Raw genomic sequence first — 24,074 nt, 5'->3', positions numbered from 1 at the left:
ATTTGGTGCTAGTGCACAGTGCACTTATTGATCCGCACTATTTTAAAAATATTTTTGAGTTGAAAGAAAGTAAAAATTTACCCTAACTCCCTTTATTAGACGAGAATATTCACCAGCCATGTTAAAGTGGGTGTTAAATTTAGAACTAAATTGAAAACTGATCCGACGATAAGTTACAAAATATTTTTTCAATTTTTTCTTAATCTGAAAGTTAAGTTTGTATGAGCTTAACGTGAAAAAAAAAAAAAAAAAAAAATGTAAACTGTTGAATTGGGGGGGGGGGGCAATTTCCTAAACGTCCACTAAAAATTTCTGTAGTTTTTAATTTTGGGTTTGTATTACTGTACACAGATTCGAAAAAGTTGTCAAAAAACAAATATATAACAAATAAATGTTATCAAAGGCAAGATAAGTTACTTTTCTACCAAACTGGATATATTTTTTGTGTTTTTATTCAATGTAACATATTTATTCAGCTCAAAAAAACATGCAGTGTTTACCGATGCATTGGACAATTCAAAATGGCTGCCGACTCTCTCTTACACACGGTAAGTTCGAGAAAAGGTGTTATAAATAATAGACTAGACAAAATACTATTAAAAAACACCGAATATGTCAACTTATGTCACGGTAATATATATTGAGCGAATTTCTAACAGTATTTTGTCTAGTTTATTATTTATAACACCTTTTCTCGAACTTACCGTGTTTAAGAGAGAGTTGGCCGCCATTTTGAATTGTCCAATACATATCGGTAAACTGCATGTTTTTCGAGCTGAATAAATATGTTACATTGAATAAAAACAAAAAATATATCCAGTTTGGTAGAAAAGTAACTTATCTTGCCTTTGATAACATTTATTTGTTATATATTTGTTTTTTGACAACTTTTTCGAATCTATGTGTACAGTAATACAAACCCTTAATTTTTTTTTTTTTTTATTAGATTGAATCCTAAACTTGCACCATTATTAAGGATAAAAAAAAGCTAAAAATATTCGAATTAGTTCAAACCCACGTGCTCAAATGAAATATTAGTTTTATGTAATAAAGAGAAAATGTAGTTTAAAATTTTTAAATATCAAACATTAGCAGTTTTCTTAAAGCAAATACTTCTCGAAAGTATTAAAAGAAAAACAAAAAAAAAACTGGTATGAAAATGTTAAAGTCTAAAACAGCAAAGACAAAAACTTATTTAAAAGTTAGTTTTCTGGGGGAGGGGGTAGCTTTATACAAGATGCATATTTTAAAATGCTAAAAGGTTTTTTTAAATAGTTCAAAATTCTTTAAAGAAACAAATGTTAAAGATAAGATAAAGTTATATAAAGATATATACTATATACACGTGATATAAAATAAGTTAGTAGAGAAATTTGTACAATATTTTATGTCGAAAACCTTAATTGGCAAAAAAAAAAAAAAAAAAAAAAAAAAAAAAAAAAAAAGCATAAAATCACGTGGATTAACTTTTATAAAGATAAAAAAGTTTCGGGTTTGTATTACTATCCACAGAGGTAAGAAAAGTTGAAAAAAAAAAAAAAAAAAAAAAAAGTTATCAAAGTCAAGATAAGTTACTTTTCTACCTTACTAGATAATTATTTTAGTGTTTTTATTTAATGTAACAGGTTTATTCAGCTCGAAAAAGTGTTTACCGACGTATTGGAAAATTTAAAATGGCGCCGGACTGTTGAACACGCTAAGATTGGGAAAAGGAGTTAAAAATAAAAAAAAGCTATACAAAATACCGTTAGAAACTCGCTCAATATGTTACCATGACATAGGCTAACATTTAGTGGGTCTTTAACAGTATTTTTAACTCATTTTCAAACTTACCGTGTCCGACGCCATTTAAAATTTTGAATACTTCGGTAAACACCGTTTTTCGAGCTGAATAAACATGTTACATTAAATAAAAACACAAAAATTATCCAGTTAGGTAGAAAAGTAACTTATCTTGCCTTTGGTAACATGTTTTGACAACTTTTTCGAATTTATGTGTATAATAAAAGCCCGTTTTTTTTTTGTTGTTTTTTTTTTTTTTTAAATTCTGATAAACTTAAATAAAAGGCTGGTTACCTTCACGATTATTGTTTGAACTTCATTTCCGGTGCCCCTGCTCCTCCCCCTTTTAAAAATACTTTTGTTTCTAAAATCTTACCTAATTTAACAAATTGCACAGTTAAAAAAAAAAATAAAATAAAATATCAAAATAAAAAGGAACAACCTGGAATTGCAGTGAAAACAGTAATCGTAAACAGAACCAATAGGCTACCTGCCAAATGAATTTTTTTTTTTTTTTTTTTACTTTTTCTTCAGATTAATAATTTAACGTTTTTGTATGAAAAAGTCTTTAACAGACTTAAAATGCCCGTCAAAAACAAAATATACAACTTCCACAGGTTAATCATGTCAATTTCGTGAAGAACTTACGATAAAAACAAATACTGAAATTGATATTGACCTTTAACCCCATTTAACGTTAAGGTCAGATCACATTACTGAGAGCTACCAGCATTGACACTATTGCGCATTTTGCATGTATGAAACGCAGGGTATATACTGAGCAGACTGCCCCGCGGACATACCCACATTAGGAAAATGTTGCGGGTACATTGTGTACAATTGTTGGGTGTATGAATGTTGAGTAGGATAATAAACTGGGGTAGCTACGTCAGGTGTTACCGAATTGTAACGAACAGGAGGGCCATTATTATTATTGTTGTTATTGACGGGAGAATTGCTCAATGGAGCTTGTAACATGCTTACAGCTCGATAATATTCGTAACCAAGGTTATAAAAAAATCTCAGTGTTGGCATGTCGGAAAGGGGCAAATCTCGACCGCAAATATCTTGCGAAACGCCCGCATTGATGTTGACAAGGTTGCCGATGCGTTCAAGGTACGGGATCCAGATATGGGGGTTAATTGTAATCTGCGATGCCACGGCAAGAGGTTGAGGAGACTGGAACTGCAAGTTGCTAAGGACATTTTCATTGTTGCTAGCATCATTGATATTTCCAGCGGGGGTTCCATTTGTGAGCAAAGATGGTTGGATATTGGTCGAGACGAAAGCATTAAAATGATTCCCGTTAATATGTTCTTCGTCAGTAGTCGGTGCTTGTTGGGTTTCGGAAGTCGTCAACATTTCAGTATTTGTTGCGTCCTGTTCAAAAAGAAACTGTTTACAATATTGACACTCGCATATAGAGTTGTCATTTAGATTAACCGCTGGATTTTTGTCATTATTTGATTGTTCGGGCAAGTCATCTTCGCCCACCATCAGGTTCAAGTTCTTTTGAAATTTAAGAGTTCGCGTTGTCAGCTTTATCGATCGGTTAGAAGAGTTGAATTTGCTGTGTGCGAACATTTTCGGTTGCTGCCGATTAGAAGTATTCTTTTTGCTTTTCGACGTCGTTAAGTTACTGGAAACGAGTTGACTCGTTCCATTTACATGGACAACCATGGTCACGGCTTTCCGACATTTTCGACCGCTGGTTTTCGTTTGATAGCGCTCGCCACCGTTACCAGACGATGGCAAGTGGCGAAGACAGTCATACGCTACTTGGCATTTCTTTCCGAGTTCTTCGACAAATACTTCCACCAGGTTACCATTTTCGTGTATTTCTTGCACATGGGCGTGGTAGGTTCGATCGCTGCCCTCAAGAATTACTTGGCACTTGTCGCCGGGTTGAAACTCGGATAGCTTTTTGGCTAGCAATTCGGTTCTTTTAGCTTCCTGCCAGTTATCAAACTCGACGTTTCGAAATATGTCCGGATCCAATGCCTTCGCGACTCTGTACGGTAAAGGGGGACTGGGTTTCTTATCGCACTCCTTTCGGGGATCAATAGAATCCAGGCTAACGCCGTTTTTCTTTTCGTTCGTCGGACTCTTGTTATTTCTAACACGTTTGCATTTGTTTTGTTTCCGTAAGATATTCACAGCTTCCTCAATTTCATTGGGCATTTCGAACACGTTACGGTACAAAATATCATAAACCACAGACTGACAGAGAGCGGCTTCGGGTGGAAATGACTTCGGGTAGATACTGTCATAGTGCACTCCATCAAAAAATAGCAGTATCTGTTTTTCGTGGCCAGTTTTTGAGATAGAATAAATACTGTCAATGCCAGCATATATTAAGAAATTCAATCGGTAGATATCCGATAAAAGGTTTATTTCTGTATAAGTCCCGCAGACTTCACTACCCTCTAAACTGAAGTCGACACTAGTATCGTTGCTGGAGTCACTGCAAAACGAACAAGTTCTCGAAGCCATTTTTTCTTCGACCGCTTTCTGTAGGTGGCCATGAAATGCTTGCGTGCTAAACAACTGCTCCGAAACGGCTCTGTAGAAGCAAGAACCGTCTTTGGGGATAGGTTTTCGCCAGAGTTCCAAACTGTCAAGGAAAAGGTCGACTTTTGTCCTTGGTTTGTTATTGATACTTATTACGTTGGAGAGATTCTCGGCCATTTTAACAAAATAGTGAGAATTGTCCCACAATTGTGAAGTCGTAGGATTATTGTCCAAACAATACGTTTATGCGTCACTGGTCGTTTTAACTTGAAGTTTTTTTGTAATAAATAATTTTTATAAAAGTTTCTAATTGAACCCTTTCGTGGTTAAATACACGTCACATCTAAGTACGAAGTTAAAACAAAAAAGGTAAATAGCGCACAACACGTGCTCACTGCTCAATATGACGAGAAATGGATTTGACCTGACCTTTTGACTACGCCGGATTTTAGCTTTTAATTTTTATTTTATTTATTTATTTTTTATATAGCAACAATTTGATATAGAATAATTAAAACAAATTTTTAAATTTATCAAAATAATTATTTAACAAAATTATAATTTTAAATTGTTTTTAAAAAAATTATGTTCAGTATATTTTTATTATTATTATTATTATTATTATTATTATTATTATTATTATTATTATTATTTTATTTATTTTTTTTAGGCGTATGTCACCGAATTTTAAAATGGATTTCATTTTCAATACTTGAAAAATCAATTTAATTTTTCCAAGCGACGATTAATTATTTTTTTTTAGATACTTCTTGGAGATTTTCTCACAACTTGCTATATTTGTGTAGCTTTTAAAATAACTCTTTTTTATAATAAGAATGCCTAATTTTTGGAAAGATGGGGCTTACTTCCCCGACCCCACCCTCTTAAAATTAAATGTGGTTCTTGTCCAGAATTTCCCCTATATTAAAAAAAAAACAAACAATAAAGAAAAGTATGTATGATATACGTATCCGTGACGAAACTAAAATATCATATTCCAAAAACCACGTAAATTGATCCAGTATTTCATTTTTACGAAGAAAATAATTTTTAAGCGATTCATGGTAATTCGTAGGCATTACAACATAAATCTAGCAAGTATGAATTGTTGAGTTAACTCCCTTGTTTCCTTTTTTTCAAAATGGTGGGTGAGAGACAGTCATTGTGACACTTATTGGGTGGATTTCTATCAATATTTTGTTTATTTTTCCAATTTTCAAACATTATTGAATCAATAATGTTTGAAAATTGGCCATGTTGTTGTCGGCCATATTGTCGATTTAACTTATCAACTCGGCACTAGTTCTTTTGCGAATAAAATACGTTAAAGCACAACACTTATCCAGATAGGTAGAAGAGTATTATCTTGCCTTTGGTAACATTTATTTATATATTCGTTTTTTTTTTGGGGGGGTATCGTTTGTTGGCTTCTAAATACCCTAATTTGCGTATCTTAAACTACATTTTTTTACCAATTTTTGGAATATATTTTCGTTTGGTCACGGTTAGAGATGTTTTGTCAAATTTTTACGACATAATCCAGCGTATTTTAACCCCTAAAAAAGTGAAGTGCGTACAAAAAAAAAAAAAAAAAATCAATGTTTTATTTTATTTATTATTATCCTTTTTTTCGGTTAATAATAATAATAATAATAATAATAATAATAATAATAATAATAATAATAATAATAATAATAATAATATAAAGATTAGCTCCATTATCTCGTAATTTGATTATGTTGTCCTTCCCCGTTTCTGCGCGCTGCATAAACAAACATGGCCGCCACTTTACATTGCGATATCAAACATGCGGAAAAGTATGTTTGCAATATCGTGAAAACTAGTTGCCGGCCTCAATTTTAATTGCGATATTCGTTTTCAGCACACCCAAAAACCCTATAAAAGAAGTTTTTAAAGGTAGGTTGTGTGTTGGTCTAACAGGCCACATTTACAAAAAATTAATTTAATTTATCGTGTTATTTTATGTTTCAAATGTAATTTCAACCCCCACCCCCACGACATCAAAAGAAAATAATTGTCATGTTGTGGAACCCGTTTTGTTTATGACATTGTTAGCTGAAAGTTGGACCAATGGTCTCATAAATAAAAAAATAAATTTATCATGTTATTTCATGTTTCACATTTAATCCGCTACCCCCGAAAAAAATGAATTTTCATGTTTGCCCCCTTCCGCATCCCTCAATCACCAAACTTGAAAAAATGCTAGGGATAACATGTTTCGTTGAATGCTAGGTGGCAAAAAAAAAAAAAAAAAAAAAAAAAAGCTCTGTGCTTTGTTAAGAAAGGATCGATTGTTTTAAATATGTCGTTCTAAGCAAAAACAATGGTACTGGTACTTAAGTGTCGAGTCGAAAATAGTAATATATCCAAAAATTACAAAAATTCATCGAGTAGAAAATTATTTATAATTAAAAGTAATGATACTGTTTAATCAAGACATTAAAAAATGAAAATATACATTAAAAAAAAGTTATACTGTATGTACCCATTATGGAATGAAGTTCTCCGAAAACAAAAATTTCACTTACTTTAATCAAGTAGGTTGGTTTTTATTTTTTATTTATTTTTTTTTTTTGGGGGGGGGGTGACATATATATATTTTTTTACGGCGGAAAAACAATTTGTTATGACCGAGAAAAATGTAGCCATGTTTCGATTTTTAGACCACGATGAAGGAAGAGAAGGTATTATTTAACACGAGGAGGAGGAGAGGAGCGGGTGTCGGTGCTTTAGACTAAGTTATTTCCCCGTGGCGTCCCTTCTTTTCCTCGTGGTCTAAAAGTGGGTACCTTTAGTTTGTACAATATAACTTTTTTTTTTTTTTTTAAATATTTTCATTTTTTTTTTTTATATCTTCATTAAACTGTACAAGTACCAAAGTAATTTTTTTTACGGAAAATTGGGGAAAAATTGCATTTTCCCTAGATGTAAACACTGTGAGGATTGCGAATACAGAGGACATACTTATCTTCAAAAATCGATCTGTCGACTCTTAAGAAGCAGAAGCACCAACAGTTCTTTTATTGTGGTTATTTATTTTCACTTTGAAAAACAAAAAAATATTTTTACATTTTAACAATAGATTACTTGTAAAACAATAGATTATTGATGCAATTCTCTATCTATATAAAAGCCAAGTACGGCCAAGGATGGAATACTGCTGCCATATCTGGGCAGGAGCTGCCAAAAACAGCCTATCATGCCTTGACAGAGTACAAAATAGACTTCGTGGTTTAGTGGGGGATGCCCTTTTCTCTACCCTGCAACCCCTCTCCCACAGAAGAGACGTTGCAAGCCTATCCTTGTTTTATCGTTATTTTCATGGCAGGTGCTCGTCTGAACTCCAATCCCTGGTCCCCCCTCGCCAATCTTTCACGAAAAACACCCGTCTAGCTGAATCCACTGTGAAAAATTTCCCCCACTCTATATCTGTGCCTAAATCAAAACGCGGATTTCATGAACAAAGCTTCTTTCTTAGAACTGCACGCCTGTGGAACTCTGTTCCGTCTGCCTGCTTCCCTCCGGACTACAACTTGGATGTCTTCAAGTCTAATGTTAACAAATTCCTAATGAACCGCCCCCTTAAGTAAACACTTTATCAAATCTCCTCACTAACGTAATGTACTTGCAATAACCCTTATCCCTGAGTGGCTTCCGGGCCTTGATAAGTGGTGATCTCTGTGTAAAAAAAAAAAAAAAAAAAAAAAAAACTTATTTTCATGGTGAAAAAGTCCTTTCCTCATCTTTTGAAAATTGATTTCAAGAAAAGTGAATGTTATTTAAACTGTCTCACTTAAAATGATTATTGCATTTATTTTATTTCATTGTAGCGTTTATCCAGTTTGGCACTTATGGTGGCAATCAAAAGTAAAGAAAATACAGAAAAGTCTGTATGATGTCGTACTCGTTGCAGAACGGAGATGTCATATTCCAAAAATTACGTAAATAAATCGGTCAAGTAATTTTTTTTTTTAACTAAAGAAAATAAAAATTTACGACTAAACTGCATTGAACATAAGGCTGATTTTTTACATCGACACTTCGAATTAAGTTGTCTCCCTAAATTATTTCATCGAATTGTATCATAGCAGACGAAAACACTACGACTTGCTACGTCGTAAAATTTGATTTTTTTGAATAATAAAAAAAAAATTACTTGATCAAATTACGTGATTTTTAGAATATATATTCGTTCTTTAACGAGTACAAACAGATTTTTCTGTATTTTCCTAACTTTTAATTGCCGCCATGAGTGCCAATCTGAATAAGCATTAAAATATTTTTTTAACTTTGAAAACCTTTATAATTTTATTTTTTATTTATTTATTTATTTTTTTTTTTTTTGAGGACTATTTTTTTTTTTTTTTTTTAGAGTTTTTGTATGGGGGTTAGGCCAAACCCTTTTGACTATGAAAAAAGTGTAGTATCTGTTCTGATACTACGCTTCACCTTTTCTGACCTTGATCAGTGAAGGAAAAATCCTTCTAGATTGAAGCAATTTTAATTTTTGTTCCTATCCAGAGTGCCCCTTTTGGGGGGAGCTGGATTTCCCCCACATTAAAAACCGATCTTGTGTCTAACCCTGCTCTCGTAGGAAGGCAAGTAAATAGAAACGTTTCAATAGTTGTATAGAATGGTGGATTTTGTAACTAACGCATTTCAGATGCAAACATTATTACCTACTTACGTGCCATGTCGAAATTAGTATAAATTCCCCCAAAAATTATGAAAATGATCCAGTAAAAAACTGATTATACGTAATAATAAAATTTATCGAAGTATCAACTTTTACTGTAGGTTTTAAAATAGTAAAGTTCCTATTTACAATGCCTCCCCACGGAACAGTGTTACTGTTAGACACCAGGGTCGTTTTTTAACGTGGAGAAAAAGAACAAAAATAAAAATTGGCTCAGTCGTGAAGGATTTCTCCTCCACTGACAGAGAACAAGAAATTGAAGCGTAGCATCTGAAGAACAGATACTACACTTTGATCTTGACCCGAAGGTAAGAGTTTCATTAAAAAATTTAAAATAGTAAAGTTGGGAGTTCTTTGATTCTCGATATTTATCTCCCTTGTTTTATTTGAACTCCGCTATTGAAAAAAAAAAAAATCTCCGACCACTACCACTACCACTTATGATTTTTTTTTTCACAGAAAAATATATCTAGCACGCCTTCTACTATACTAAATCGGTCAAGATCAAAGTGTAGTATATGTTCTTCAGATGTGACTGCAGTGCTGCTGCTGCTGCACTAGTGCTGCAGTGCACTGCTGCAGTTCCATTTCTTGTTCTCTTTCGGTGGAGGTGCAGGTGCACTGCTCAGGTGCAGTCCTTCACGACTGAGACATTTTTTTTATTTTTGTACCTTTTCTCCACATTAAAAAACGACCATGGTGTCTAACTCTGCCCCGTGGGGAGGCATAGTAAATAGGTAAATTACTAATTTAAACGTAACTACGTAATAATGTTTTTATCCGAAATGTGTTGATTTCAAAATTCACTAGTTTGCACAAGCACCAACATTTTTAGATTAAGTCCAACAATTCAGAACTGAAAGTTAAGTCGCCGGAAGTGGGCTCGGTTTACCTAAGTAATAAAATAAAAAGTCACTAAACATGAAACGAAATACGAAACAATATGGAAATAATTTAATTTGAAAAAAATCAGTTTTAACACTTCTTGTGATGCTATCATTAAACAATAAAAAAAAAATTAACTTTCATTTTTTACATTTCTATAAATATTTTTTTGTTATGTGTTATCATGAGAAAAGAAAACTAATGTGTTATCATGAAAAAAAAACCTAATGAATTTTTATTATCTACATTTCTATAAATGGTGTCTTTTTGAAATAATATATTCATGTTTTTCACAAGTTTTACCACAGAATTTTGTCATAAATAATGTATGAAAGTTTTTTATTAACGTTTCTTGTGTTATCAAAAATATTTTAAATATTTGTATAAAACATATTTCGGCACTTCTGCATGACAGTGACATATTAGCAACACAGACGAGTTATCGACCCCTGTTCTTCGAAAGAGAACTGCCGTCTAGCGGCTATTATGTGAATCTCAAATATAAACAGCTGTTTACGATAACGCAAAACTATATAAGGAAATAAATAACAAAAAATATATGAAAATCGAAACATTTATTGTATAAAAAAAAAGTATCAAAATATAATTTTAATGTATTAATATAATTTTTTTTTCAATGAGTGATTTAAATGAGTATATCAAAATATAATTTTAGTTTATCAATGTAGCAAAATATAAAATTTAAAAACATGAAACGTTTATAGAGATTTAAGAATTTTTTTTTTTTTTTTTTTTTCATAGTAAGATTGTATAAACATATCAAAATGTTTGTCAATGTAGCAAAATAGAATTTTAATATAGAAGTTTTTAGACTTCGTGGCTTAGTGGGGGATGCCCTTTTCTCTCCCTTGCAACCTCTCTCCCACAGAAGAGACGTTGCGAGCCTGTCTTTGTTTTATCGTTACTTCTATGGCAAGTGCTCGCCTGAGCTCCAATCCCTGGTCCTCTCCCTCGACAATCTTTCACGATAAACACCCAGCCATTGTCAAAAATTTTCCCCACTCTTTAACAGTGTCTAAATCAAAACGTAGATTCCATGAACAAAGCTTCTTTCTTAGAAGTGCATGCCTGTGGAACTCTCTTCCGTTTGCCTGTTTCCCACCTGACTACAACTTGGATGTCTTCAAATCCAACATAAAAAAATTCCTGATGAACCGCCCCCTTAAGTAAGACACTTTATCAAATCTCCAATATTAACGATTACTACGATACTATCCCTTATCCCCGAATGGCTTCCGGGCCTTGATAAGTGGTGACTCCATGTAAAAAATAAATAAATAAAAATAAAGAATTTTTAAAAAATTTTTTCACCCTTATTTGTTCAAAACACCCTTTCAAGGGATTCTTTGCACAAACTGTTAGAAAGGTACGAGTTATCGACCCCTGTTCAGCTGACACACGCCCTCTCTAGGCCGTTCTTGAAACTAAAACACACATTCGTCTCATGTCACTGTCATGCAGAAGTGCCCATATTTCTTAAAATAAATGAAACTTTGTCATAAATAACACATGAAAGTTTTTTTTTAAGTAGTTCCATATGGTCTCGTATTTCGTTTCATACTTATAGCCTTCCGTTCCATATTTAGCCAAACCGAATCCACTTCCGGCGTCTTAACTTTGAGTACTGACTTTTTTTGACTTAACCCATTTTTAAAGGAAATAGATTTTATGTAATATTTCAATGTGTGTGTGTGTGTGTGTGTGTGTGTGTGTGTGTGTGTGTGTGTGTGTGTGTGTGTGTGTGAGAGAGAGAGAGAGAGAGAGAGAGAGAGAGAGAGAGAGAGACACTGACAAAATAATGAGTTCAAGCGCAAAAATTCACAAAAGAGAGATTTTAAAATGTTTATTCCGTTCTTTGTTATAATAGCAAAATCCGACAGTCGAAAAATTGAGTTTGCACTTAAAAAATAAATAAATACTTACTTTTATGTGAATTTCAACTAAAAACAATGTTATCTACCTAATTGACATGTCGCAACTAATTAAATATTACTGCATTATTACATAAAACATGTACTTTGACAAATCCATGATTGCGTGACATCCACCATTAATTGAAACCAGACGGACTGAGTTACTTCGCCTGCCCGACTTAATAATGTTTATTTATGTATAAACTTGAAATTTATTTCGAAAACTATTTTTATTAATAATTAATTTTCTATCTTATCGTTTGTCATATTTATTTATTTATTTATTTATCTGGATATGTTACTAAATTCGACATGGCAATTAAGTAGATATCATTGGTTTTAGTTAAAACTCAATATTTTGATTTTCGAATTTTGCTGTTATAACGAAGAGGCGTCGTTTTTTATTTAAAGGGAAAGTTTACATAGATAGGAAAACAGAATTTTTTTCATATTTTGGGAGTCTTTGCAGAAAAAAAAAGAGTTCATAAGCCCAGTTTGATAATTTAAGGGCCGTGAATTATTCGCTGGTCTGAAAAATCATGATCAAAACTTCCTCAGTCAATTGCAAAAATTACATTTGATTAAAAGTTATTAATAAGAGTTGTAAAAGTTGAGTGAGAAACGTTAGTATTAAAATGAATAATTTTATGCATTTGTTTTTGATGAGCAGACGATAATATGAAAGAGTTAATTGATTACGTTTGTTAGTGTCTGAGTGCTTATGCTTATGACGTGTACGTGAGCTAAGAAATACATTATTAGCTTCTTCAACTCCCGACAGAGGGGCGAAGGGGGATGTTTACTTCTTTCCCACAGGGAGAAATGTGACACCAGGGTCAAAAAGTGGGATTGAGAAGTCAGCGTCCCTGAGGAGGAGCACTTTGAACTGCAAACAGAGCCTGGGCAGCTGCGTCGGCATTCCACAGTAAGGGTGCCTCAGGCGATTAGCAATAAACTAACTCCTTCTCAAAGAGAGAAGGCAAAGCCTAGAAGGGTGGACCTCCTAAAACTGCACATAATCAGGATTACACTGCAATCAACAGGGTGTACAAAATTCGAAAATATTGAATTTCAAGTGAAACTAATGGTATTTACTGAATTGTCATGTCACAGTAATGAACATATCCAAAATTTACGAAAGATGATAAAATAGAAAATTAATGAAAACAGTTTTTGAAGACAATTATTTAAAGTTTTGAAGACAATTATCTAAAGTTTTGCTAAATTGGCCTAAGATTTTCAGTTTTCAGAAAAGATTACCTCCATTTTGTTACGATTTGAACTCTCCAATTTCTTTCTTTGCAAAACTCAATTTTTGCTAATTGTATTCAAAAACTATTTTCATTAATAATTAATTTACTACTTTATCGTTTTTCATAAGTTTTGGATATGTCCATTGTGCCATAACAATTCGGTAGATACAATTGGTTTCATTTGAAATTCAATATTTCAATTCTCGAATTTCATTACAAAAACGAAGAACTCTGAGAAATTCTGCAGAAATAAGCAGGCTCCTCATTGGTCGGTTTGTGCGCCCACAATTTTGTTTGAACCATTCAGATTGCTTGTTATTTACTAATTGCCGAAGATGTGCTTGGCGCCAAATTTATCCTTTCAGATCTCAAGATTCGATACAGACCCGGGTTGGAATGGACATCGAATTCTCACTCGAGGTTTATAGCCTAAAATCACTTTGACTCATTGAGACGTTTTAATGCTCTAATGTGGGGCGAAATATTATCATTTGCAAACACCAATGCCCTTATGTTGGGCGAATTATTATATTATTGCATGCTGTTGCGCTCTGTGAATCAATTGATTTCATTATTACAATATAATGTTTGTCAGAGACGAAATTAAGGTCTACAGTTTGACCTGTCATTTGTCCACCATTTGGACAGTTATCTACAGAGGACTCCTCGATGTTACCTGACTAGCAGTAACCATCTTGGAAGATATCACTCAACTCTTCAACCCCTGCAACGTTCTTCGTCAGCAGATTTTGTACCCAGCTTTTATCGAAGATGAACTATTACCCCTTTGGGATGTTACCAACTCATTATGGCAGATAGCTGAAGGTGATGAATCTTTTGTAACTTGGATCGTTTTGCTTTAATAAAATTTACGTAGAAGTTTAAAAGTGAGCTTGTTGTAATTTCTGATTGGTTTTCTTAGGTTTTGCCCCTGGCAGAATATATGTGTGGAAATTCCCCACGGAAGCTCTGCTAGAAATAGCAAAAATTCAGTAAAATATTAAATCCATCCAATAAATATCACCGTGATAAATCTTGAGTGTGCCTCAGGAGCTCCATTTTTGGAACTATTTTACTATATTTGTACAAAATTTTCTGTGTATGTCTATTTAGCAGTTTTGCATGGTGCTGAAGTTGCTGAACTCAAATTTAAATATTTTAAGGCCTTGGTGACTTTTGAAGCTAAATGGTGGGAGGCAGGGGGGAATAATGGACTTAATCATTTCATTTTTTTTTTCTTTTGTGCATGGTGCAGAACTCAAATTTACATATGTTAAGGCCTAAAACTGCACCATTTGTTCATTTTCACCAGGATTTGACATCCCCTGCGGACTTTTGGGGCTAAATGAGGGGGGGGGGGGTCAAATGCTGAACTTTTAATTTTTTTTTATGCCTCGTTCACTGTGCACTCATGGGGGACCATGCATGCTTCAATTGTTTTAGTTTCATTCAATTTCTGTTTTTACATAAAACTCCAATTCAGGCGGCCATTTTGTTTCTAGACCGCGACATGTAAACTTTACCTATAATTTTCAACGGAGATCATTTTCAAAAGGTTTCTGAAGATAAAACGCAACGTGGTGGGCAAACATTTTTTTTTATTATTATTTAAATTGTTTTAAACTTTTAGGTGCTTATTTACATTATTATCTTTTAAACCAATGCATTTCAGATGAAAACATTATTTTGTACTTATGTGTCATGGCGAAATTAGCATAACTTCCAAAAATATGAAAAATGATCCAGTAGCTGTGCAAGATGTATTTTTAACAAAAAAAGGGAAAAAAAAAAAAACAATTACGTTTTGAAACACGCTGGTTTACAACGCATTTCAGAACGTAATTGAGAATGCTTTTTTTTTTTTTTTTTTTTTTTTTTTTGCAGATCCTTAATCTGTCATTTTATGTTAAGGGTTATCTCCCTTGTTTGTCATACTGAATTGGTTGCGCAACTCTTCCATGTTAAAACATATGATCAATCAATTCTATTTTTTTACTTGTACCAGATCAGTTTTCGTAATTTTTAGAATTTATACTAAGTTCGCCATGACACCTGAAATACGTTGGTTTAGAACATCACCAATGTAAACAAGCACCCAGTATTCTTGCACACGCTGGTCTCCTCCCTCGCCTAGAAATGAGATTCTACTTTCGTTTAACTTGGCGGTAAAAATAAATAGGTACTTCTATAAGAGACCCATATCGATCCGAATGCAACAGCACTTTTTTATGTCCACCACTTCTTACCATATATCACAATCAACAATTTGTCTCCTGTAACTTTAAATTAACTAATCAATGTCACTCATATGAAATTGAAGAAAAGCCGTCGCCTTTAAGTATAAAAAAAAAAAAAATAGTGAAAACCTGTTTTTGCTACGTATTTACTGATTTTACAACATTTTTTTCTTTTCACTGTACTTTTATGTTTTTTTCTTTTCTTTTTTTTCTTTTTACTTTTCAAAATAGAATTATATCTTCTGGAGGAAATGGATTTAGGGATATAGATTTTCTTCCACATTAAAAACCAGCTTTGTTTCTAACTCTGCCTTCGTGAATGCTAAAGGAGGAGGTGCCTTTAAACGAAAAAGCGATTAACAAAGGATAAAATGAAAAAGGGGTTAAAAAAAAAAGGGGCAGACAAACTTTGTAAAATAATTGAAAAAAAAACTAAAATATTTATCTTGGTATTTTCCCTGTTTCAAAATAATCTCGTCAAATTTTGACTAACTTTAAGCAGTGATTGGAGTTATCTCCCTTGGCGCTCCCTTCCTCATCCGCGAAATAGGCAAAATGGCCGCGACACGATCGATCTCATTAAAATTTGGGGTTTGTTTTACTATACACATAGATTCAAAAAAGTTGTCAGAAAACAAATATATAACAAATAAATGTTATCAAAGGTAAGATACATCTCTGTTGCCAAGGTCGCTGGAAAAATGGTGGGATCCTTCTATCACTCCAGCAGATATCTCACTGCTAATGCAATTCTCTACCTATATAAAAGCCAGGTACGTCTAAGGATGGAGTACTGTTGCCACATCTGGGCAGGAGCTGCTAGAAAGACTGTATCCTGCCTTGACAGAGTTCAAAATAGACTTCATAGCTTAGTGGGGATGCCCTTTTCTCTTTCCTGCAACCTCTTTCCCACAGAAGAGATGTTGCGAGCCTGTCTCTACTTTATCGTTATTGTCATGACAAGTGCTCATCTGAGCTGTGTCAAACCTCTCCAAACTTTCACAAAATACACCCGTCTAGTTGAAACCACTATAAAAAATTCCCCCCACTCTTTATCTATGCCTAAACCTAAACATAGATTCCATGAACAAAGCTTCTTTCTTAGAACTGTACGCCTATGGAACTGTCTTCTGTTTGTCTGCTTTCCGGCTGATTACAATTTGATAGTCTTCAAGTCCAACTTAAACAAATTATTGATGAACTGTTCCCTTAAGTCATCCAATTTACCAAATTTCCACTACTAACGATTACTACGATATTATCCCATTGACTACTGTACACTCTTTAACCCTTATCCTCGAGTGGCCTCTGGGCCTTGATAAGTTTTTAGTGTTTTTATTTAATGCAAAATGTTTATTTAGTTCGAAAACGAGTAATGTTGAACACTGGTGGAGAATAAAAGATGGGCGCGATGTTTTTGAAGACTCGATAATCATTTCAAAATAAGAAATTAAACAAAATAGTGGCAGAAACATTTCCAAGTTCGACAGGATACACCTAAAGAAGGTCGGGGGTTACATCGACAGAAACGTTGTGAAAATAACGCTTAAGATGAGAATGGTAGTCTGAAGAATCTAAATAAAACGAATTCTCGAAAGGTATTTTGAAATTTCTGTTGATGATGTCTTTATGCGATATGATTATGGCATAAAACATCCCCTTGCATTCGATGTTCATACCCCTACCTTTTTATGTATTAATGAGTCACCGCTTATTAAGACCCAAAGGCCACTTGAGGATAAAGATAATGAGTATGTAAAATGGACGATGAAACAGCAATATGAAAATTGGCAACGATGGTTGAGACTAGTCGGAAATTAGGTTATTTAAGAGAATGGTTCAACAAGAATTTGTTTACATTGGACTTAGTTAGGTACAGCTGGGAAGCAACCCTGTGGTATTGTGTTCCACAGATGGGAAGTTCTTAGAAAGAAATTTTGTTTAAGAAAGTTATGTTTAATTTTAGATACACAGAGGAAGAAAGGAAAATTATTTATAGTTGTTGTAGCTAGACGAGTTTTTGTTGTAAATATTTTACAGGGAGGTGGGGTTGTCACAGTTATAATTATATATATATATATATATATTAAAAATCAGATTTTAAAATTATTAAATTTTGATTTTTAAATTTAAAAAATTTTTAAAAATTTTTAATTATAAATCACATTACTTAATATTGAATTAGCTCTAGGACATTTAACTATCGAGCTTATTATATATCTAAATTACAACGAGCATTTCCTGTATTTTAATTAAACTAGTAATTTCACTATTACATTAAAATACACTTAGCTCTTTAGACTATTATTCTAATCTCCTTTAAATTATATATATATATATATATATATATATATATATATATATATATATATAGTCAAGATGAAAGGTAGTTACCTTGAAACACGCGTGTACATAGATTACTGTTTTAAAAATTAATAAAAATAAATAAAAATGTTATATACGCCCAAATAAATTATGGGCGACTTTCTAAGTAAATAAAAATGAGCTTTGAGGTGAGGCCACTATTTAACCGTATTTATCGTTTTAAAAAAAAGCGACAACAAATCTAAAATTTATAAGTGATAAAAATAAACAGTAAAGTCATCTAGGAGTTTGTGGCGGAACGGTAACCATGGTCTGGAGTTTGATTCCTAAAAACAGTCAAGTTACGCTGATGAGAAGTAGTTACCTTGAAACACTCATGTACGTAGATTACTGCTTTAAAAAATAATAAAAATAAATATATATATATATATATATATATATATATATATATATATATATATATATATACATATATAATTTTCCAAGTTCCGAATATCAAGTTTTTTCGGTTGGTCATTTATTACTTTTCAAAAGGTATCCATTACGATATTGTTTTTTATTGCGACTAAAAAGTCTGCAAAATTATGTTATTGCTGCATATTTAGTCACATACTCATCAGATGTTAACCTTACAAAACTTATAAAAACACCATTCTGGACAACTTACATGGTTTATGTAACCGACATGCTCTGCTGTTCCTTCTTGTTTCGAAGATTATGGTCATGTTCATAATTTCATATATAAAATGCATGGTATAATCACATTGACACACCAGTTCCTGTCAGATCACCAAAGTTAAGAAATGTTGAGCCTGATTACCACTAAAATGGATAACCATTTGGGAATTCCAGGTGATGTATGTGTTCTCCGCTTATTTCGGCATTGTTTCCATTTGTCTTAGACCTCTTGCCACTAAACTTCAGCAATGCCGATTCCAAAGATGTGTAGTTATAGATTGCGCAACCCTTGCCTCACAATTACACACACAGCTACCCTTACAATGGGTATCCATTGTCTTTCGAGACTTGAATGAAGGCAATAAATTATATTTTTAGCAGACATTTTATTTATTTATTTATTTTTTGAACAGGTAAGTAGGGGGAAAAGTAATGGTGTTACTTATCTTTTTCGCAGATGCTTGATTTGTCATCAACTCTGTTCGTATTCCTCTATTCTATTTTTGAGAGTTCTATCAAATAAATAGAAATAGAAACGGTGTCAAAGCAAACGAGAATATCACAAGGTTGATTCTTCTCCATTAGAAGTAGGGCAGCCATCTTGACATTTTTTATCCTTTCTCTTAAAAAAAAATATATGTTAATGAGAAATTTCCTGTAAAATATACGAAAATCTATTTCTGCCTTCAAAATATTTTTTTTTTTAAATCAAATACCAGTAAGATGACCTGGTATAGTTTATTCAAGTAAATAACAGAATGTTGATAATGCGGAAAAATTAACCCAAATGAAATGGTAAAAAAAAACTATAACAAGTTTAAAAAGTATGGCGTGGTTTGCTTGAAGCATTGTTTAATCGATAAAAGGTGTTTTTGAACGCTTACAACGCAGGAACATACAGTCGTTATGAGCAGATAAATATATGATTCAATAATTTTTTTTTTATTTCTTTACCTGAATGGTTTGTTTTTCTTTCTTTTTTTTTTCCAAATAAATAATTGAATACTTTTTTTATTCTTTATCTGAATGGTTTGTTTTTCTTTCTTTTTCCAAATAAATAAATAATTTTTTTTATTTCTTTACCTTAATGGTTTGTTTTTCTTTCTTTTTTCCAAATAAATGGATAAATAAATAATAAATAAATAAATAATTCATTTTTTTTATTTCTTTGCCTGAATGGTTTGTTTTTCTTTCTTTTTTTCCAAATAAATGGATAAATAAATAAAAAATAAATAATTCAATTTTTTTATTTCTTTACCTGAATGGTTTGTTTTTCTTTTTTTTTTTCCAAATAAATAAATAAATAATTCAATAATTTTTTTTATTTCTTTACCTGAATGGTTTGTTTTTCTTTCTTTTTTTTCCAAATAAATAAATAATAAATAAATAATTCAATAATTTTTTTTATTTCCTAACCTGAATGGTTTGTTTTTCTTTTTTTTTTTTAACTGTGGATGGTATTTATTCCATGGGTCCTTTCGAGTGTATAACTCATCATCTATGAAATCTGAAATGGGTATATTTTTCTCTGCCAATTTTGGATCTAAACATTTGACATTTTAGATGTAGGTAACTTGGACATGGGTAAAACTTTTTATTTTGATTTGAGACCAAAATAATAAATGTTAAGAGGTCAAAATTGGGGTAAAAGTTATAAAAAATTGACCTCTGCGGTCTCTACGAAATTACTCAGACAAATTTTGGTCTAAACGTTTGAAATCTTACATAAAATGTATTCACACGTAGGGCAAGTTATGAACAGTACATAGGGCCCGAGCAAAGCCAGGGGGAACTGCTAGTGTTACAAAATACTGAAAACATTTTCAGAGGTATTTCTGGAAATATTTCTGGAAATTGCAAAATTTCTGGAAATAGGTTAAAATTCAAAAGGGAATTTTATACGAATGTATTATTTGCTGCTAAAACGTTCAAAACTAAAATCTATGTGAGAAGAAATTCAAACCTTAATTTATTCATTTGCAGACTGTCATCCTCATCATCATAGTTGTTGTTGTTTCACCACGTTTCACCCAACTATTGCTCTGGCTTTCTCCAGATGATTAACCATGACGGGATAGGAATGCTAAGTCTCTTAACTGTATTCTCAGTAATTACTGCCTTCCATAGTTGTTGTGAACCAACAACTATGGAGATGAGGATAACAGTCCGCAAATAAATAAATAAATATACAAATTTCTCATCTCAAAGGATTCAAATAAGAAAAAATAATAATTTATAATATAAATCTTACCTGTCTGTTTAAATGTATGTATGTATGTATGTATGTTTGTTTGTTTGTATGTCTGCCTAAAACTTTTGACAGAGGCAACAGATTTTCACGAAATCAATCATTTTGAAGCTCGACCCTTTGGACGACAAATATCGAAAAATTGGCCAAAAACATTCATTTCTTCACATTCAACTTAGTACTTTTCTACAGGGAGAGGTCGCTTTTTTCTCCCGACATTTTCGAAAGTCATCGCCTTAATTCTAGCCTTAATTTAAACCTACGTCAATTCCGGTTTTGCAATGGGTGCAGCTGCTAATGGGTCACATTTTTTTTTTCATTTCTTTTCCTCCTTCGTGGTATGGGTTCAAGCCTGCCTACGACCACTTTTTTTTTTTTTTTGCTCGCAATTTTCCTTCTTTTTTTTTTTTTGCTCAACCAACACCCTTACACCTCCACTTTCTTTTCCGCCTTCGCATCATGGGTTTGAGCCTGCCTGCCTACAACTTTTTATTTTGCTCAACACACACCTTCAAACACCCGGGCAACGCCGGGCAACGATGCTAGTAATATATAAAATTCAAACCTATTTGGTATCGATGAGATGCTACTTTTTAATTGATGGGAGAAACCAATAAATTAAACTGCATATTTGTGGAATTCTCTTCTTGCTGACTGTTTTCCTCCTATCCTACCTGTAACCTTAGTCTTTTCAAGTCAATAGGTATCTCCTGTGTTTTTGATAAGCATTTTTTATTTGTGTTAGTTCCTTCCATCAAATGATTTGTTTGCACCAATTTCCATAATGATAAAAAAAATATAAATAAAAAAACAGCAGTATCAGCTGAAGAATTGGCAAAAAGCTTTCCTCGAACCACAGAATTGTGCATTGCTATCTTTAACAATTTGGAAAGATTCCTAAACTAGGAAAATATTTTGTTTCTGAACTTTTGAGATGAGGATTGGTTATATGTATTATTATTCCTCAGACTACTGTTCTCATCTTAAAAAAAAAGGAAAATATTATCTCATAAAGTTGTCTGCAAAGCCTAAACTGCAATTTATGGTTGCTTCTTTTTTTTTTTTTTTTTTTATAACTCAAACTGTTAACAAATTTTCCTTGCATCTGTCTTGCAGATTCAGCACTGATCACCTGCCTCATCACTCCAAACTCAAAGAACTGCACGCCTGTGGAACTCTGTTCCGTCTGCCTGCTTCCCTGCTGACTACAACTTGGATGTCTTCAAGTCCAATGTAAACAAATTTCTGATGAACCGCCTCCATAAGTAGACACTCTAAAATATTCACACTAACATACTGGACTTACAATAACCCTTATCCCTGAGTGGCTTCCGGGCCTTGATAAGTGGTGACCACCTTATAAAAAAAAAAAAAGAAAAAAAGCAAGGTCTCAATTCGACTAGGTTTCCATCAATTCTGGAGAAAGACGATGATCACCGACTCAACAGCATGATCCTCTTTGCTTTTAGAGCTGGAAAGCCACTCATATAGAAGGCCACTTACTCATTCAACTCATTTCAAACTATTAAGAATTGTGGAATCTGCATGTTTCTTTGTTTTTTTTGTTTTTGTTTCACCTGAAACAATATATTGCTATGTGGACGTAAAGGGGCCACTATCTAGGATCATGTCTAACAGGGGACCTAGAAGAGTGGAGCATTGAGATGTTTGTTCACATTACGTTTAAACTTCTGTAGGTTAGTACAATTGGGCAAGCAGGAAATGTGGAGGGAATTCCAGAGTCTAGCAGTCTGAGGGAAGAAACTATTAGAGTAGAAGACTTTCTAGCATCTAGGGACCTCAAAAGTGAAGGGGTGGAATTTTGCTGCTTGTTAGGTTAAGTCGGGAGTATGTACATCGAAGGGGCACAAGTACTAGGAGTTCATCAGAGCATGTTCCGTAAAAGTACTTTTAAAAAAAGGCACAGGGATGCAACATTACGACAGAGGTTGGAATTTGGCTGACAGTGGAGGACCTATTAGATTTGAGACTTTTTTTTTTTTGGACTCTGTCTAAGAGTGAGAAACTAGTGGTAGATGCATCGGCTATAATTTGGCGTCAATACTGCGTGGCCGCCTGGTGGTCTTGTAGAAGTGTAGGATGCTTTCAGACTATCCCCCATCATTAAAGTTCAGAGGATTAAAATCCGAACAGAACTTATGGGATGTCTTGAGACATTTTTTAGTTACATAAGTAATAAGATTAAGTCTTGATCCAATTTCCAAACTTGTTCAAAAACCAAAAATACAGGAAAATCTTTATGATGTACGTATCTGTTGCAGAACAAAAATGTCATATACCAAAAATCACGTAAATTGATCAAGTACCTTTTTTTATAAAGAAAATTAAAAAAATTTTGTTTTTTACAGTTTTTAGCAATGCTAACAGTAAATTGTATCCTTGTCAAGAATGATTTCGATCTCGGTAGTTGAAATTGAGTTATCTCCCTTTACTTAAAACAATATGGCAAATCAAAACAAACCCTTGCTTACTCATAAAATTAAATTTTTAGTTAAAAAAAAATAAAAGAACTGATTTTTGGAATATGACATTTTCATTCTGTATCGGTTACATCATAAAGATTTTTCTGTATTCTTGTTTTTTAATCAGGCTGAATTCTGGACAAGCATCTTCTTTTTATTTTACTTGGTCATCACTTATCAAGGCCCAGAGGCCTCTCGAGGAAAAGAGCTAATGAATATAAGGTGGTAGTGTAATCGTTAATGGTTTAAATTGGATAGAATTTGATTATTTATGGGGACAGCGCAACAAAAACTTGTTTAAAAAAGAAACAAGCAATAATTCTGAACTGTTACGAACGGGGGACAAGAATTAAGCTGTCATCGTCAAATCTTAACTTCCTGCTGCTTATAATCAGTTGATATGCCGAATTACCTAAATCTCTTGTGGATGGTAATCCATTGAGGTATTAATCACGGTTGGTCTGAATATCCTTGTGTCAAACATGGCTATGTGATATGAATAATGAAAAAAAATCACCACTTCAAATATTTGAATTAGAATATAGGAATTTTAGGAATCCAAATAGCAATGTTTATTGTTTTCCTAAAAATGAATTATTTATTTACCTTAAACAGATGAACAAACTTTTGACTTCCCCTGCTAGTTTATTCATAGCTTGAGAGAAATCTGTTCTTATATTTCGTTTTATAGAGAAAAAAAAAAACCTAGATTCAGCTTTTCTTTTCTTTTCATTTATGATTATAAGCAACAGGCTTAACAGGACTTAACCATGTTTGTCGGTTATAGAAAATATATAGATTATCTCCCCTTAGTTGTTAAACACAAGGGGGAGGGGAGTGCCAAGATTAAGATGCGACCTAGGAAAGAAGAGCCCAACAGAGAACCATATTGAATAAAAAGAGAAACAGATAGTACTTGTAACTACAGGACTTCTCATTGTATCCCATACACAGATACCGTATATTCAGGCGTATAAGATGACCGTCAGATAAGACAAGGTACAAAATTGGAGCAAATTTT

General features: G+C 32.9%; 1 protein-coding gene across 1 annotated transcript; it reads right to left on the bottom strand.

The window, feature by feature from the left end:
• Window positions 1-1,614: 1,614 nt before the first annotated feature.
• Window positions 1,615-4,722, bottom strand: LOC145241330 (uncharacterized). Its single transcript, XM_080104164.1, has one exon. It carries the CDS (start codon window positions 4,468-4,470, stop codon window positions 2,521-2,523), a length of 1,950 nt encoding a protein of 649 aa, XP_079960290.1. The 5' UTR covers window positions 4,471-4,722; the 3' UTR covers window positions 1,615-2,520.
• Between the last annotated feature and the right edge of the window lie 19,352 nt (window positions 4,723-24,074).

Source organism: Euprymna scolopes, chromosome 20 (assembly GCF_053919585.1).
Source record: "Euprymna scolopes isolate OS-2025 chromosome 20, ASM5391958v1, whole genome shotgun sequence".
Classification (NCBI taxonomy): Eukaryota; Metazoa; Mollusca; class Cephalopoda; order Sepiida; family Sepiolidae; genus Euprymna; species Euprymna scolopes.
This window is presented reverse-complemented; position numbering and strand designations above follow the sequence as displayed.

Coding starts and splice junctions, on each gene's coding strand:
- LOC145241330 (XM_080104164.1), bottom strand. CDS start 4,470: ATGGCCGAGAATCTCTCCAACGTAATAAGTATCAATAACAAACCAAGG.